This window comes from Aulonocara sp. 'chitande type north' Nkhata Bay, linkage group LG14 (genome assembly GCF_057382095.1).
Source record: "Aulonocara sp. 'chitande type north' Nkhata Bay isolate Kocher_YH1m ecotype deep benthic linkage group LG14, A_spYH_male_GT1.1, whole genome shotgun sequence".
Lineage (NCBI taxonomy): Eukaryota > Metazoa > Chordata > Actinopteri > Cichliformes > Cichlidae > Aulonocara > Aulonocara sp. 'chitande type north' Nkhata Bay.
The window spans coordinates 18,102,279-18,116,450 of NC_141357.1; the positions used below are offsets into that span (position 1 = coordinate 18,102,279).

General features: G+C 41.1%; 2 protein-coding genes across 2 annotated transcripts in view; one reads left to right on the forward strand and one right to left on the reverse strand.

Moving 5' to 3' along the window:
- The window catches only part of LOC147314412 (von Willebrand factor A domain-containing protein 5A-like), a 23,921-nt gene extending 15,069 nt beyond the window's left edge, over nt 1–8,852 (forward strand). Inside the window, exons 12-19 of the mRNA XM_086260385.1 lie at nt 265–285; nt 518–541; nt 638–652; nt 1,252–1,281; nt 1,870–2,013; nt 5,385–5,530; nt 7,245–7,368; nt 7,474–8,852. Of these exons, the coding sequence (XP_086116511.1) occupies nt 265–285; nt 518–541; nt 638–652; nt 1,252–1,281; nt 1,870–2,013; nt 5,385–5,530; nt 7,245–7,368; nt 7,474–7,553 (584 nt within the window). The 3' untranslated portion in view covers nt 7,554–8,852. The remainder of the gene's footprint in view (nt 1–264; nt 286–517; nt 542–637; nt 653–1,251; nt 1,282–1,869; nt 2,014–5,384; nt 5,531–7,244; nt 7,369–7,473) is intronic.
- Nucleotides 8,853–10,010: 1,158 nt separating this feature from the next.
- LOC147314413 (uncharacterized) lies at nt 10,011–11,057 on the reverse strand. The gene has a single exon (XM_086260386.1). It carries the CDS (start codon nt 11,055–11,057, stop codon nt 10,011–10,013), a length of 1,047 nt encoding a protein of 348 aa, XP_086116512.1.
- Nucleotides 11,058–14,172: the final 3,115 nt, after the last annotated feature.

The window sequence follows — 14,172 nt, forward strand, 5'->3', positions numbered from 1 at the left end:
TGTGTTGTAATTATTAACATCCTCTAAAGCAACAAGTGATGAAGATTGAGTTGTTAAAACTTCTGCAATATTTTAATTATTGAATAACTAATAACTTTGTAGACTTTAAAAACTGCTTAATGAGTAAATAATTATAGCAACATCAGAAGGCAATCACAGAGGTTTTTTTTCTTAATTACTGAATATCACCTATTTTTACCTTGAAGTTTAGTTAATACATTGTGTTACTGATAATTAATCTTATTCTTATCTTCTGTCTCACAGATGGTAATGGACGCCTACGTGGTAGGTTAAAAGCTGTGTCTCTGTGTTGTAATTATTAACATTATCTAAAGCAACAAGTGATGAAGATTGAGTTGTTACTATGTGTGTGATATTTCAAAGATTACTGAATAACTAATAACTTTGTAGAATTTAAAAACTGCTTAATGAGTAAATAATTATAGCAACATCAGAAGCCAATCACTGTGTTTGTTTTCTTAATTATTGAATATCACCTATTTTTATCCTTGACTAGAGTGTCTTCCATCCAGAAATGAAGGTAAGTTTAAAAGTTTTTTTCCTGCATTGTAACATAAAAAAGAGTAAGTAAGATTTTTTTTTAAAAAAACATTTTTAAATGTTTTTGCTTTCACAGCACTCATGGGTTGTGGTAAGGAAAAAAGTTTTTTAGTATTCTCTGTTTTGTAATTATTAACAGGCTGATGATGATGAAGGTGAAGGTTGAGTTTATTTTCTTCATACTCATATAAATCTAAATTGTATAAATTATTCCTGAACAGCAAGTCAAGGGAGGTCAGTTTAAAAAAATATGTTTACTAATTTCTACAGACACACACACACACAACAGAGTAAAGGGGAAAAAATATGAAATAAGAGGCGCTCTGAGAGTTAAAACCTCCATCAGTGCAGCTTATTTTTTGGGCAATATTTACTTTTATTGTGTTTTTTCTTTTTCGTTTTTTTTAAATTACTTAAATTCATCTGTGAGGTTAAAAATCTGTTTCTGTGATTTTTATAAATATAGAAATTGTCTGCAATCACTAAATAAACTAACACATTTCTCTGACAAAGTTAGTATTTTACCCATTCTAAGCTTGATGTGAAATACACTTCATAGAGAAAAAGTTGTTTCATGTTATGTCAATTTTAAGAAAATTAACCATGTCTTTATGATTTTTTTTAAAAAAAAAGGATGATACTGTTTACTTAATGATTTTAACATCAGACTTTTAATTGTGTGTTGTTTAGCTCGATCGCAGGTCATGCGCTCTGTTAGAGGTGAGTAAAAAGCTAAATGTTGCAGAAACAGTGTGATTAAAAATACGTTAAATGGCTGTAAGCACGCAACTAAACACCACATGCGTTTGCCACAGTTGATCTTTAATTTTGCCTTGGAAGCCTTTAACATCTTGTGTTTATTGCGTTACCATTCCAATCCAGTGATAGTTGTTCTGCTTCTCAATTCTCAGGTCACCATTTGCTCCATGTTTTTAAATCAGCAAGAGACAACATATTGCTGCATTGTGATGACTGTTAAAAAAACATATGAACCAGTTCCTGACATAGGAGTCCAAGAGTTTTCATTGTCCTACATTTAAGAGAGATACCATTGCACTTGTTGCACATTTGCTTAGTCAGGACGCCCACAGGCAGTAGAACTGGAGCAGCTCCTATTTACTTTGTTTTAGATGACCGTTACTGCACTGGATGGATGTGGATTTCTATTTATTGGAAAGGAATAAACTTAACTCAGCATCAGTCATATGAAAGTAATGAATTACCAGATCACCCAGTTGGACTGTAGTGTGTGTGTTTTTATAATAATGACTTGAGCTTCATTGAGTTGTGGTCTCTCTAATCTCGCAGAACCTGATAGCTATGAACCAACAAACAAGTCTGACAGCAAAAAAGGGCTATTTACTCACATGAAGAAGAAGCTACCTGTCTTTTGGAAATCTCATAAGACGCCTACCAACTATGATGATGCTCGTCTAAACTTTGTGTCTGAAGGTAATGATTTGATTTGATTTGATATACCTTTATTAGTCCCACAAGGGGAAATTTCATAAGGCTGCCGACCTATTGCACGCAATGGTGGCGCCATCTTACCCTCCAACCATACATACATTACACAAAACATCACATGGGGAAGACAGGTCAGAGAGGTATAACAATGGAAAATGCACCACATGAGGAAAGATAAGGAGAAAAAAAATAACTCCCCCCAGACTGAGCTCCGACAGGGAGATCCGTTTGAGAACAGAAAAAAAAACACCTCTGCACATAGCACATGAAAAAAAACTCTTAATACACCAAAGAAACACATGACAAGCAACAGGGGTGGGTAAAGGGTGAGAGACCGCCGAATTAGACAGTACATCCAGGCCTGCGTGCGCTGGTCTCCTTGATCCCTGTCAGCATCGGAAGGGAATAAGCGTCGAAGGCGTTTGGAAAGGGAGGGGGGATGAGTGTGTGCATATCAGTGTATATGTATGTGTGTGCGTGTCCAGAGTTCAGCTGAGACAGTGTCCTTCGCCCTGCTAGGCTAAGTAAACAGTCTTCCAGCCAACCCAGGTGGCCTTGCATGGAATGGGAAGGAACAGACTAAACACAGTCGTTATCAACCAACAGAAGCGTCCAGTTTCCATCATTTACAGAATTTCAGGGCACCCAATACATTCTTCATTGTTGTCGCCACATTATAGTCATCTTACCATAACACTGCACTGCAAAAAAGAGGAAAATGTGCTTTACTGTAAATTTACTGTAGAATATTTGTCTTTGTATTTTCTCATACACATTTATGTTATACTATCATATTATAGTCCTTCAGCCGAGTATATGGACTACTATGAATTCTACTATATATATGTATATATATAGTAGACCAATCGGAGTCTGCGCTGCGGGACTGTTTTGATCACGCGGACTGGGAAATGTTTCACGTGGCTGCTAGGGACATTGATGAATACACAGACTCAGTCTGCGGATTTATCAGGAAATGCGTGGAAGATGTCGTCCCATCCAGAACAGTTAAATCCTTCCCAAATCAAAAACCCTGGATTAACGGAGATGTTCGCGCGGCACTGGCGGCACGGAGCACCGCCTTTGCCTCCGCGAACACATCGGACTACAAACACGCACATTACCAACTCCGGAAGACGATCAAAGCAGCCAAACGTGAGTACAGGGACAGGGTGGAGCAACAGTTTGACAACCCTCGGAGTATGTGGCAGGGACTAAACACGATCACAGACTTTAGAGGGAAAACCAGCACACCGCAGACCACGGCCTCTCTGTGTGAGGATCTAAACGTATTCTATGCTAGATTCGACACAGCGAACACCATGAGACTGGACAGTGTGCGCACCGCGGATGACGTCAGTGCGCACACTGTGTCTGAGGAGGATGTGCGGAGGTGCTTCAGGAAGGTGAACGCACGCAAAGCTACTGGTCCGGACGGGATTCCCGGCCGCGTCCTCAAGTCATGCGCGGCTCAGCTGGCTGGAGTGTTCACGCACATCTTCAACCTTTCCCTCTCTCTGTCTGTAGTCCCAGCCTGCTTCAAAATGGCCACCATCGTCCCTGTACCCAAATCCTCCACCATCTCCTCATTAAACGACTGGCGACCTGTAGCCCTGACCCCCATCGTAAGCAAATGCTTCGAGAAGCTGGTCAGGGACTTCATCTGCTCTGCACTACCCGACTCACTGGACCCTCTACAGTTCGCATACCGCCACAACAGGTCCACTGATGATGCCATAGCCCTGACACTACACACTGCCCTGTCACACCTGGAGAAGAGAGACACGTATGTGAGAATGCTGTTTGTAGATTACAGCTCAGCATTCAATACCATCGTTCCCTCGAAGCTGGACAGGAAACTGCAGGATCTAGGACTGAGCAGCTCCCTCTGCAGCTGGATCCTTAGCTTCCTGTCTGACAGACGCCAAGTGGTCAGACTGGGCAGCATCACCTCATCCCCCGTCACACTGAACACTGGTGCTCCACAGGGGTGTGTACTGAGCCCTCTCCTGTACTCACTCTACACCTACGACTGCACAGCCACTAACAGCTCCAACATCATTGTGAAGTTTGCGGACGACACTACAGTGGTGGGTCTTATCACCAACGGTGATGAGACAGCTTACAGGGAGGAGGTCAGCGCCCTGACCCACTGGTGTCAAGACAACCATCTCACCCTCAACGTCGCAAAGACAAAGGAGTTGATAGTGGACTTCCGGAGGTGCAGAGAAGTGCACACCCCCATCACCATCAACGGCGCTGCTGTGGAGAGAGTGAGCAGCTTCCGGTTCCTTGGCGTACACCTGGCTGAGGATCTTACGTGGTCAGTACACACAAACAAAACAGTGAAGAAGGCGCAGCAGCGCCTCTTCTTTCTCAGGAGACTGAAAGGATTCGGCATGAGCCCCCGCATCCTCAGGACTTTCTATCACTGTGCCATTGAGAGCATCCTCACTGGATGCATCACCACCTGGTATGGCAACAGCACCGCCTACAACTGCAAAGCTCTCCAGCGAGTAGTGCGGTGCTCTGAACGGATAATTGGAGGTGAGCTTCCCTCCCTCCAAGACATCTACAGGAAGCGGTGCCTGAGGAAAGCGGGGAGGATCATCAAGGACTCCAGTCACCCCAGCCATAAACTGTTCAGACTGCTTCCATCAGGAAAGAGGTTCTGCAGCATCCGGTCCCGTACCAGCAGACTGAGAGACAGCTTTTTCCATCAGGCCATCAGACTGCTGAACACTTCATAGACACCTCAGCTTCACTACTGGAACTTTAACATTATGCACTCCATACTGTACAGTAACGCCACTGTTTTGCACATGTCTCACTCTGTATATTTTATTTTATATATTTTATTTATTGTTTACTCTATTTAATTTGTAAAATATGTGTACACACACACACACACACACGTAGAAAAATATTTAGTATACACATCCAGGAATGCATATACTATTATATATTGTACATATATTTATTAGTTTCAGATGTAGCCATTCTTGTATTTTGCTTGTTTACATTATTGTATTTTGCACAACTCTGTTGCTTGTGAAGCTCGCACACAAGAATTTCACTCACATGTGCTGTACCAATGTACCTGCACATGTGATGTGACAATAAAAGTGATTTGATATATATATATATATATATATATATATATATATAGATAGATAGATAGATAGATAGATAGATAGATAGATAGATAGATAGATAGATAGATAGATAGATAGATAGATAGATAGATAGATAGATAGATAAAAATTATATATGTATGTGTAATAGTAGATATATAGAACTAGATTCAACACTTTATGTCCAGTTATTATTTCATCTTTGTACTTTATCTCTTTCAGCTGCTGTGCAATTGCAGCCACCCAGAGATCCTTTGCTACAGTTAGTCTTCCTTCAGGAGGCATCTGGCTACTGGCGGCTTGATCCAGCTCTGGCTACTGCACTGGGAAAGATCAGCAAGGAGATGGAAAAGTCAAAGCCTGAAAAGGTGGGTTGTTGTCAATTTTAGTCATTACAAAAAGTGAATATATGGGTGTTAATCAAATTTTATAGTACACATTAAAGAAAGAAATTTAAGAAATTAAACTGTAACATAACATAACAGATGAAAATTAATTCAGCTGTACTAAAAACTAGGGCTGGATATTGTCACTGATTTCTGGAATCAATTCAATTCCGATTCACAAGGTCCCGATATTCGATTCTATCCACGATTCGATTTAATTCGCTTCGATTTGATTTGAATCGGGGGGAATTTTGCCTCAGACAGTCAGAAATATCATAATTCTGATCACTTATCAGTGCATATCCATATTATCCATAATATCTATAACAAGAAAGCGGGTCCGCGCTTTGTGTTTACGTATTTGTGCAGAATCTGTGTACCTGCTGCCATTTAATGTTTTAGCTGTTTGGTGGTTGTCAAAATTTTGTGAGGTTTAACCTCAGATTCTGGTGTTTCGGGCAAAATAAATTTATATTAAAAATTGATTCAGGATTTTAATGAATCGATATCATGTTATCCAAGCTAGAATTGATTTTAATCTATAAATCAATAATCAAAAACTACCCCTAGTAAAAACTGGCAAAAAATACATTATTTATATTATCACAATTGCCAAAAGTAAGATCTAAACCCTTGTGTAGCATTTTTTTTTACAAATCTAAATGTAGTTGTGTGCAGAACACTAACTTGTTTTGGTGTATCAACATTCACATGTGACTGGCTGCCTGTTGCCATTTTAGCTGTAGAGACAGGGAGACAGGAAGACGGATTTAAATGCAAGCATATCAGGAAAAAGTGACGAAACGAGCGAAAACGTAAAATGAGCAGCAACTAGCTGCATTTCAATGACATTGGAGACTGCAAAGTACAGTGCAGAATTTAAAAAATTGGGAGCTGTCTAAAGTGAAACCTGTCTTTGTTTTCAGCCATTTTCCATCAAGGACAAAAAAACCTCATTTGTGTTCTCCCTAGTAGTAGTAGTAACTGCATAAAAATAAAGCTTTTATGAAAACACTGAATGAAAAATTGTTTCCTTGAAAAAGACTAAAATTACTGTTCAGTACTGAATGTTAGATAAAATAAACTATATTCAAAGTGTCTTTGAATGGCAGAGATGCAGAAATGTGTGAATATACTGCAGAGCCATGGCTCAGTGTCTGTGTGTCTAAATTAGTCTCACAGACCTGAATATGATACTTGAAGCCATTTGTATTTCTGAACCTGTTTGATCTGCTGCTCACCACTAACAAGAACAAGCATCAATTTTGGACTTTTAACAGTATTTTTATAGGTTTTACATCTTTTCCCGCTGATTAAAAACCTCCCTTGTGGCAATTTATACTACACAAAGCGATTAACCAATAAACAATTAAATGACCGAGATGTTAGTTTTTCACTTTCAACAATAGAAATTTTGAGGGGTTTTGTGACTAACAAAAACTGGACAGCCTGGACAATGAGATACAATTTTACACATTTATTTCTTACAATTTAAGTCCAAAGAGTCGTACTGACAGGTTTCCTTTTTTGTCACAGCAGGTTTTTCTTCATTATGTAGAAAAACTTCTTCACTGGTCCGACCCACTTAAGAGCAAAGTGGGCTGAATGTGGCCTACGATGTAAAATTTGTTTGACACCCTTTCTCTGTGTGTGTGTGTGTGTTGCCTGTTTTATTTGTCTCTGATTGGGGAATTAGGGCAGCAATGAAGTGTGGGCCACCATTCTGGCTCTGATCTGGCTTCATGCTTTTAAGATGGATGCAAAGGATGAGTGGGAGCTTCTGGCTATGAAGGCTGCCTCATGGCTCCGTGCTCAGAATGGTAGTAACACGATAATAACAGAAAATGCTGCATATCCATGACACAAAGTTAAAGTGAGCTATTCTTGCAAATTCATTCTTTAATCCTTGTGTTTTGTGTTCTTAGCACCATGTGTGTCAGAGTGTGTGGACGCTGGAAATGTCCTGTTGGGTTCCAGCGTGAAGAAAGAAGCTCTGGGACTCTGAGAGTTTTTTCAAATTGGCTTCACCTTAAGAGCTAGTTACACCATTAAGCCTTTTGATTCAGTGTTGTGTCATACTGTCTTCTTCATTCACCTTCTTCACTGACTGTGTGTTTATACATCATTCTGCATTTAATCATTAGTTATTACTAATCTCGGCTCTCTTCCATAGCGTGTCTTTTGTCATGTCTCCCTCCCCTCATCTCCAACCGGTCGTGGCAGATGGCCGCTCCTCCCTGATCCTGGTTCTACCAGTTTTTTTTCTTGGTAAAAGGGAGTTTTTCCTTCTGCACTATAACCAAAACACTTGCTCATAGGGGAGTCATGTGATTTTTGAGATTTTGTTTTCTCTGTATTATTGTAGCATATTTACCTTACAATATAAAATGCCTTTAGGCGTGTGATGCCTTTTGATCAAAAGACAGTAATTAGGGCATGATGTGATTAAGTTACATAAGCAAAGTGATAAATAAGTTCATAGTTAATAAACATTATAAGTAAATTTATGCTAAAAACGGTTAAAATATTTTGGTTTTGAAATCTGATTAGAGTAAGACATCTTTATTACAAGCGATCTTTGTATATTGTACGCGCGGCAACGGGCGCGAGAGAGCACTCACATCACGAACCTATCTTTAACATACTTTTCTCCCGCAACTGTAGAATTTGTGAACAAGTGCTTCGGCAGAAATAAGAGTACACTCATGTACACGCTAAATGTGCCCTACACACTTGTGCTTTGGGAAACGTTCGTTTTAGTGAGTATTACTGTGTTCAGGAAGAACTTGGATATGTGTTTACATGGAATAAAATGTGATGCCAAAGTAATGCACGCATTTAAGTTTGTCATTAAGATGTGTGCATTGGTGAGAAATTTTTTGTTATTTTGTTCATTTCACTTACAAAACTGAGAAGAATCCTTGGGAGAGGAAAAGGTTTAAAAAGGTCTTCAAAGTCAAGAAAAGCAAGCCCTGTGTGGAGATCTCTTCTGTTGTGTTTGCTGGCTGTTTAGCTTCACATTGTTACGTGTTGTGAGGGCAGCACAAGGCAACTGTTGTTGTGATTTGGAGCTATATAAACAAAACTGGATTGAATTGCACTGAATGATGCCTACAATGTTATATTTATTTTTAATCTTTAATTTTTATGTTGTTGCAATCGTTCTAAGTGCTTAATTCAAATTGTTTTACTTGTATTTCCACGTGTGCCTTGAACTGAAAATTAAAAACTGAAAATTCAAGTTGGTGCTTTGAATGAAAGGGGCTCCAATCTTAATTGCTTTTATTTATTATGACTCCTTGCGTGTGTTCTGTAGAATGTTTATAAAGAAAATCCTCCAAGTTTAAGAACTGACTACTATGGATAAAGTGAATGTCCCTAACTCTGTCCTTCTGAGTCAAGATCAACAGCCTCACTTCAAGAAAATGAATAATTATAGTTCTTTTCCTCTTCAAAATACAATAAAAGATATCACAGCAGACTTGTGATATTGCCATAGGTTGAATACAGGAAAACAGTATCGAATTATACTAATAACTGAAGATCTACCATGCAGCTTATTCTTTCATCACTAACGATCTCATTGGATAGCTGAAGCAGAAAACCTCTGCCTTCACCGGAGTACAACTGCATGCGTGTCAGTGATGGGTCATGAGCAAAACGCTTTGTAGTGAATCAGAAGAGCCGACTCCCATTGAGTGAGAGCCGGTGTTGTCTATAATATGTGAAACATATGTCAAATGTATCCCTCATGAATGATATCAAATCAACTTGAGCCACAGACAACATTCCCGTAACAAGGTAGAAGCCGCAGTCAGTTTTTGGCAGTGACTTTTATATATCCTTTATTTATGCAGTTAAAACAATCTTGTTGACATTAAAAATGGCTTTTGTCATTGTCTTTTGGACAGCAGAAATTGGCCCTGATCCCTCACTCTGATCAGTGTTGGGAAGATGTGGCCGGATGGGCCAGCGCATCCAGTGTGACAGGGAGAAAAACAGTGGGCAATGTGTGTTTTCTCATGAGGCGAAGAGATCTATGACAGCCCGGCTGTATCTCTGCCAAATCTGCTCCACCACCTGTGGGTGAAGCCTCCATTCTCAGAACAGTGGATTCCCCCTGATCAGGAGGTCCGCCCCCCTGTTCAGAATTACTGGCAAGTGAGTTGCTTGAAGGGAGAGGAGCCATGTGCTGCTCCACACAATTATTTCCCTGGCTAACCTGTATAGCTGTTGGGAACGGGTACCGCCCTGGCGGTTGATATGAGCAACTACAGTGGAGTTGTCTGTTTTCACTAAAACATGTTGAGCTTCTGAAAATACTTCTGAGCATCACCTAAGCCTGACAGGTTTAGCCACAAGGCTCTCTCACCCGAGACTGCAAGGCCCATAACTTGCGACACCCTTGGACTGCTCCCCTGGAGGAGCGAAGAATGAGCTCATTAACCACGCAGATTTCATCTCAGAGAGCTGGGTTTGGGGAACCAGAGTCAAGCTGACGGCTCATGTCTTCCAGAATTTCTGCCTGATATGCTGATAGCAGTGTGACTGCATTAAGCAAGCATACTGACTGTGCAGCATATTTGTACATCCTTTGATAAATAGATGCCGTGAAGCAATCCATCTTGCTGGGCAAAGAAATGCCAGAAGAAGCTGAGACTGCCCTGCGGTTAGGGTGAAGGTGATATGCCACTGAAGGCTCCACTGCTGGGGGTTCAGTCAGCCCCAGTTCACCCATCCCCTGGATCTCAAGCTTAGAGCAGCCCTTGGTCGGAAGCTTGCTTTTAAAAGGGCTTGACCAGGAGTGACTCATTTCTTTCATGCAGGCAGAGACTGCTGGCAGAAGCTGCTTTGATGGCAGCAGGGCTGGTGGGAGCCTCTTGCCATCATACAGGTCGCGTTCTGCCCCTTCGGTATCCCGGGCAGCTGGCCATGGGATGCCTAGCTTGGTAGAAGCCCGTTTGCAGACCTCGTACAAATAGCTGTCCTCCGGGGGTGCAACTTCAGCCCCACTCGGTGGCCTGGACTGCTGAGGAGGGAAGGTAGAGTCATCCTCCTCCTCATCCATGTCCTCTAGGTTGAGGAGGTCGGAGTTGGCATCGCCCTCCGCATCTTCGCCACCCGGCTTGCCCACATTTTGATCGAGAAGGTCCTCGAACAATGGGGGCATGAGCGGGGACTCTTCTTCCATCATGTCTGCCCAGCTGGAGGCTCGCGGATGACGGATATCACTCATAGCAGTAGCAGCCGACAGGCAGGGGTCCTGACTGTTCGTTACTGCTACCCTCAGCCTCCTTTCCAGGACTTTCTCTGGCATCAACGCACAGTGTGGGCATCCCTGGGGGTCTGCCAGTGAAGCCTGAGCATGCTTGGCACCCATACAGACAATGCACGTTGGATGAGGGTTCCTGCCCGAGATGGTGGCACCGCATGATGCAGGGCATGGGCGGGATACAGCCTCTTTGGCCTTCGGTTCCGACCCTTTGGCGGGGGTAGGAGCCGTAGACATGGTTAGCGGAAAGGGGTGAGACTAGCCTACACAAGGCTCATCGCGACACGTTAGCCCGTACGTAGCTAGGACTAGCAGCGGGGGTTAAATCCGAGCTAGTCGCCACGGGAGTCAGCTCGTCGTGTCATCTTAGCTGCACTCCGCTAGCAACTTAATACTAACCAAACCGTAGGTTGACTAACAAGCTAACGCTAGTGAGATGCTAATATGGTTTGTGGCTTGCTAACAAGTTAATGCTAGCCGGACACTGAAAAAATAGCTCGTCGTAATGCGTTAGCCCGAGTTACACAACGTCGGCTACCTCGCTAGCTAAAACCAGGTTTCTCACGGGAAGAAAGCGAGAATGAGTTAGGAGGGGCTGGTCAGCCGTGTTAGAATGAAGGGGCGGAGCCCTGAGCACGGCTCGACATGTCTGTCATAGACAGACATGTTGTCATTGGAGTAATTCCCGTAGTGAAACACCGAGCGTAGAAAAAGAACTGAAAATTCTAGATCTCAGAATTATACAAAAAAGTCTTTTTCAGGGAACACAAAATGGGTTAAGAATTTAAAGCTGTTCTGCAGCAATGGAGGTTGATCAAGCCTTGAAAGTTGGTGCTACTCATTGTTACAAGTGGTGCAACTTTTCGGGATTAGTTACAACCCCCTTTGACTGCACAAAAGCAGTCTTGCAACACACTGTGGTGCCATAATCTTGTGTGCATCAGTAGAATGGTATTGTGCTGTAGAAAGTAGTGTGTTGCTACAAAAAAATGGTGTGAAAAGGGGAACTTTTCCATGTTTATTATATTTTCTTGCTGCGATTGTTCTTGTTTTATTGTAAGGTGACCTTGAGGGTCTTAAAGGCGCCTATAAATAAAATGTATTATTATTATTATTATTATTATTATTATTATTATTATTATTATTATTATTATTATTAACTAACAATGGAAGAGAGACGGACCATCATACCACTTAAAAAAGGTAGGTCTTTCCTACAATGAAGTTGCAAAGAAAGTCAAGGTGTCAGTGAGTACAGTTTCCTTCACCATCAAAGGGCACTCAGAAACTGGGTTAAACTCATACAGGAAGAGATCTGACAGACCCAAAGCCATAACTGAATCAGAGGACAAGTGTCTGAGAGTTGAAAGCTTCCATGATAAGCGGCTCAGAGGATCACAGCTTAATAGTGGTCATAGTAAGCATATTAAGTTTCAGTCTCAACTCTGAAGAGAAGACTTCAAGTTGCAGGTTTGACAGGACGAGTTGCAGCAAGAAAACCACTGGTAAGACGTCAGAATAAAACAAAGGGGCTTGCCTGGGCCATAAAACAGTGGATTACTGAAGACAGGAAGACGGTTTTATGGACTGGTCAATCAAAATGTGAAATCTTCAGTTTATCACGCAGGATCTTTGTACACCGTTGACTAGGCGAAAGGATGGTTCCACAGTGTGTGGTGTCAACTGTCAAATATGGAGGATGAAGTGTGATGTCTGGGGTTGTATTGCTGGATCCAGGGTTGGTGACTTGTACAGAGTGAGAGGCACCCTGACCCAAATTGGCTACTGCAGTACACTGCAGCCCCATCCAATATTCTCTGGTATGTACCTATTTGGTCATGGGTTCATCCTACAGCAAGACCCAAAACACAAGGTTTTTGGTATGACTACCGAGGTATGACAGAACTACCTCAGGAAAAACAGAACAAGATGGTAAGCTTGAAAACATGGAGTGGCCAGCACAGCCTCCAAACTTAAACCACATTGGGTTGTTTTGAGATGAACTGGACAGAAGAGTGAAAGCAAACGTACATACAATGCCACACATTTATGGTAACTTCTGCAACAGATATGGGAAGAACTTTCTGAAGAACCTTTGATTTCTATTGTAGAAAGAAGGCCATGGGTGTGTTCAGCTGTTATATCTGCCAAAGATGGCTACTTTGAACAGTCAAAAGTTTATATAAATTATTATAAATTGATTCCATTATTTCTTTTTAAACTCCAATTGCTTATTTGTACTATGCTTTTATTTCAGAGTGCAATGAGACAAACTGCAGAATTTTCAATAAAAAAATAAAATAAAACAAAGTTGGGGTTTTCTAAAACGCTTGATCTTTAGTGTATGTCATTTTACGGAGTTTATAAGTTAAACTTGAAAACCACTTCAAAGCATTTTCTTCTTTTCAGTTAATGTGAAAATAGCTAATTCCACCACATTTGAACATTCAGTCACATATTTAAACATATATTTACTTAATGTTTCATTTACTTTAGGTAATTCTATTTCAATTACATTTGTATTCAGCATCAGCTGAACATAATACACTTTCAATTCAAATGCAGAGGGATATTTTGTTTCAAAAGAGATAAGTTAATTCTCCCCAAAAAGAGAACTCTAGCTAAAATCAACTCCGTCCACATGTAAACCCAAAGAACGAAGTCAAACGCTGCCAAGAACATGCCAAATCCTAACTGTGTAGAAATGTTGGCGAATCAGAAGTCTAGAAGCCTGGGAGGGAAAGCGGAAACGGGTTTGTTAAGTACTTCTGAAAAGCTTTGGAGGTTTTCTGGAAAAACCAGCTAATTTTTTGTTACTTTTTAAGTGCCTTCACTATTTCAGATGTTAATAACTGAAGACAGTATTTTGGCTGGTGTAGACTCACAACTTAGGAATGAACAAAATGCATACAGAGCGTGCAGAGCGTGGGGAGTGAGTTGGAGGGTGGGGTGGGCTGCTTTTAACTATGTAAAGCACTTTGTGCTACATTTTTTATATGAAAAGTGCTTTATAAATAAAGATTGATTGATTGATACAGCATACACGAGTTTCATTTAAAAAAAGAAATGTATTCAAAACCGACGTGGGGATTTGGGTTTTGAGAGCATCTGTGTTGAATATAGAAGCCACTACGAAAGTTCACCCTGACTCCTTTGTCTTTCTAAATAGAGGGACAGTGTGTGTAACTGCGTGTGTATATGTAAGCGTGTAAAAACTGCAGGTAGTAAGATTAAAAGCAACACTATTATCCGCATGTGGGGAAGTAGAACTTCATCTCATGTAAAAAAAAAAACGTGGCGCACAGCGTGACGTCAAAAACGGCGCACAAATTTGACATAAATAACTAAATCT

What these genes read in the sequence shown, in the direction of transcription:
- LOC147314413 (XM_086260386.1), bottom strand. Translation starts at nt 11,057, where the DNA reads ATGTCTACGGCTCCTACCCCCGCCAAAGGGTCGGAACCGAAGGCCAAA.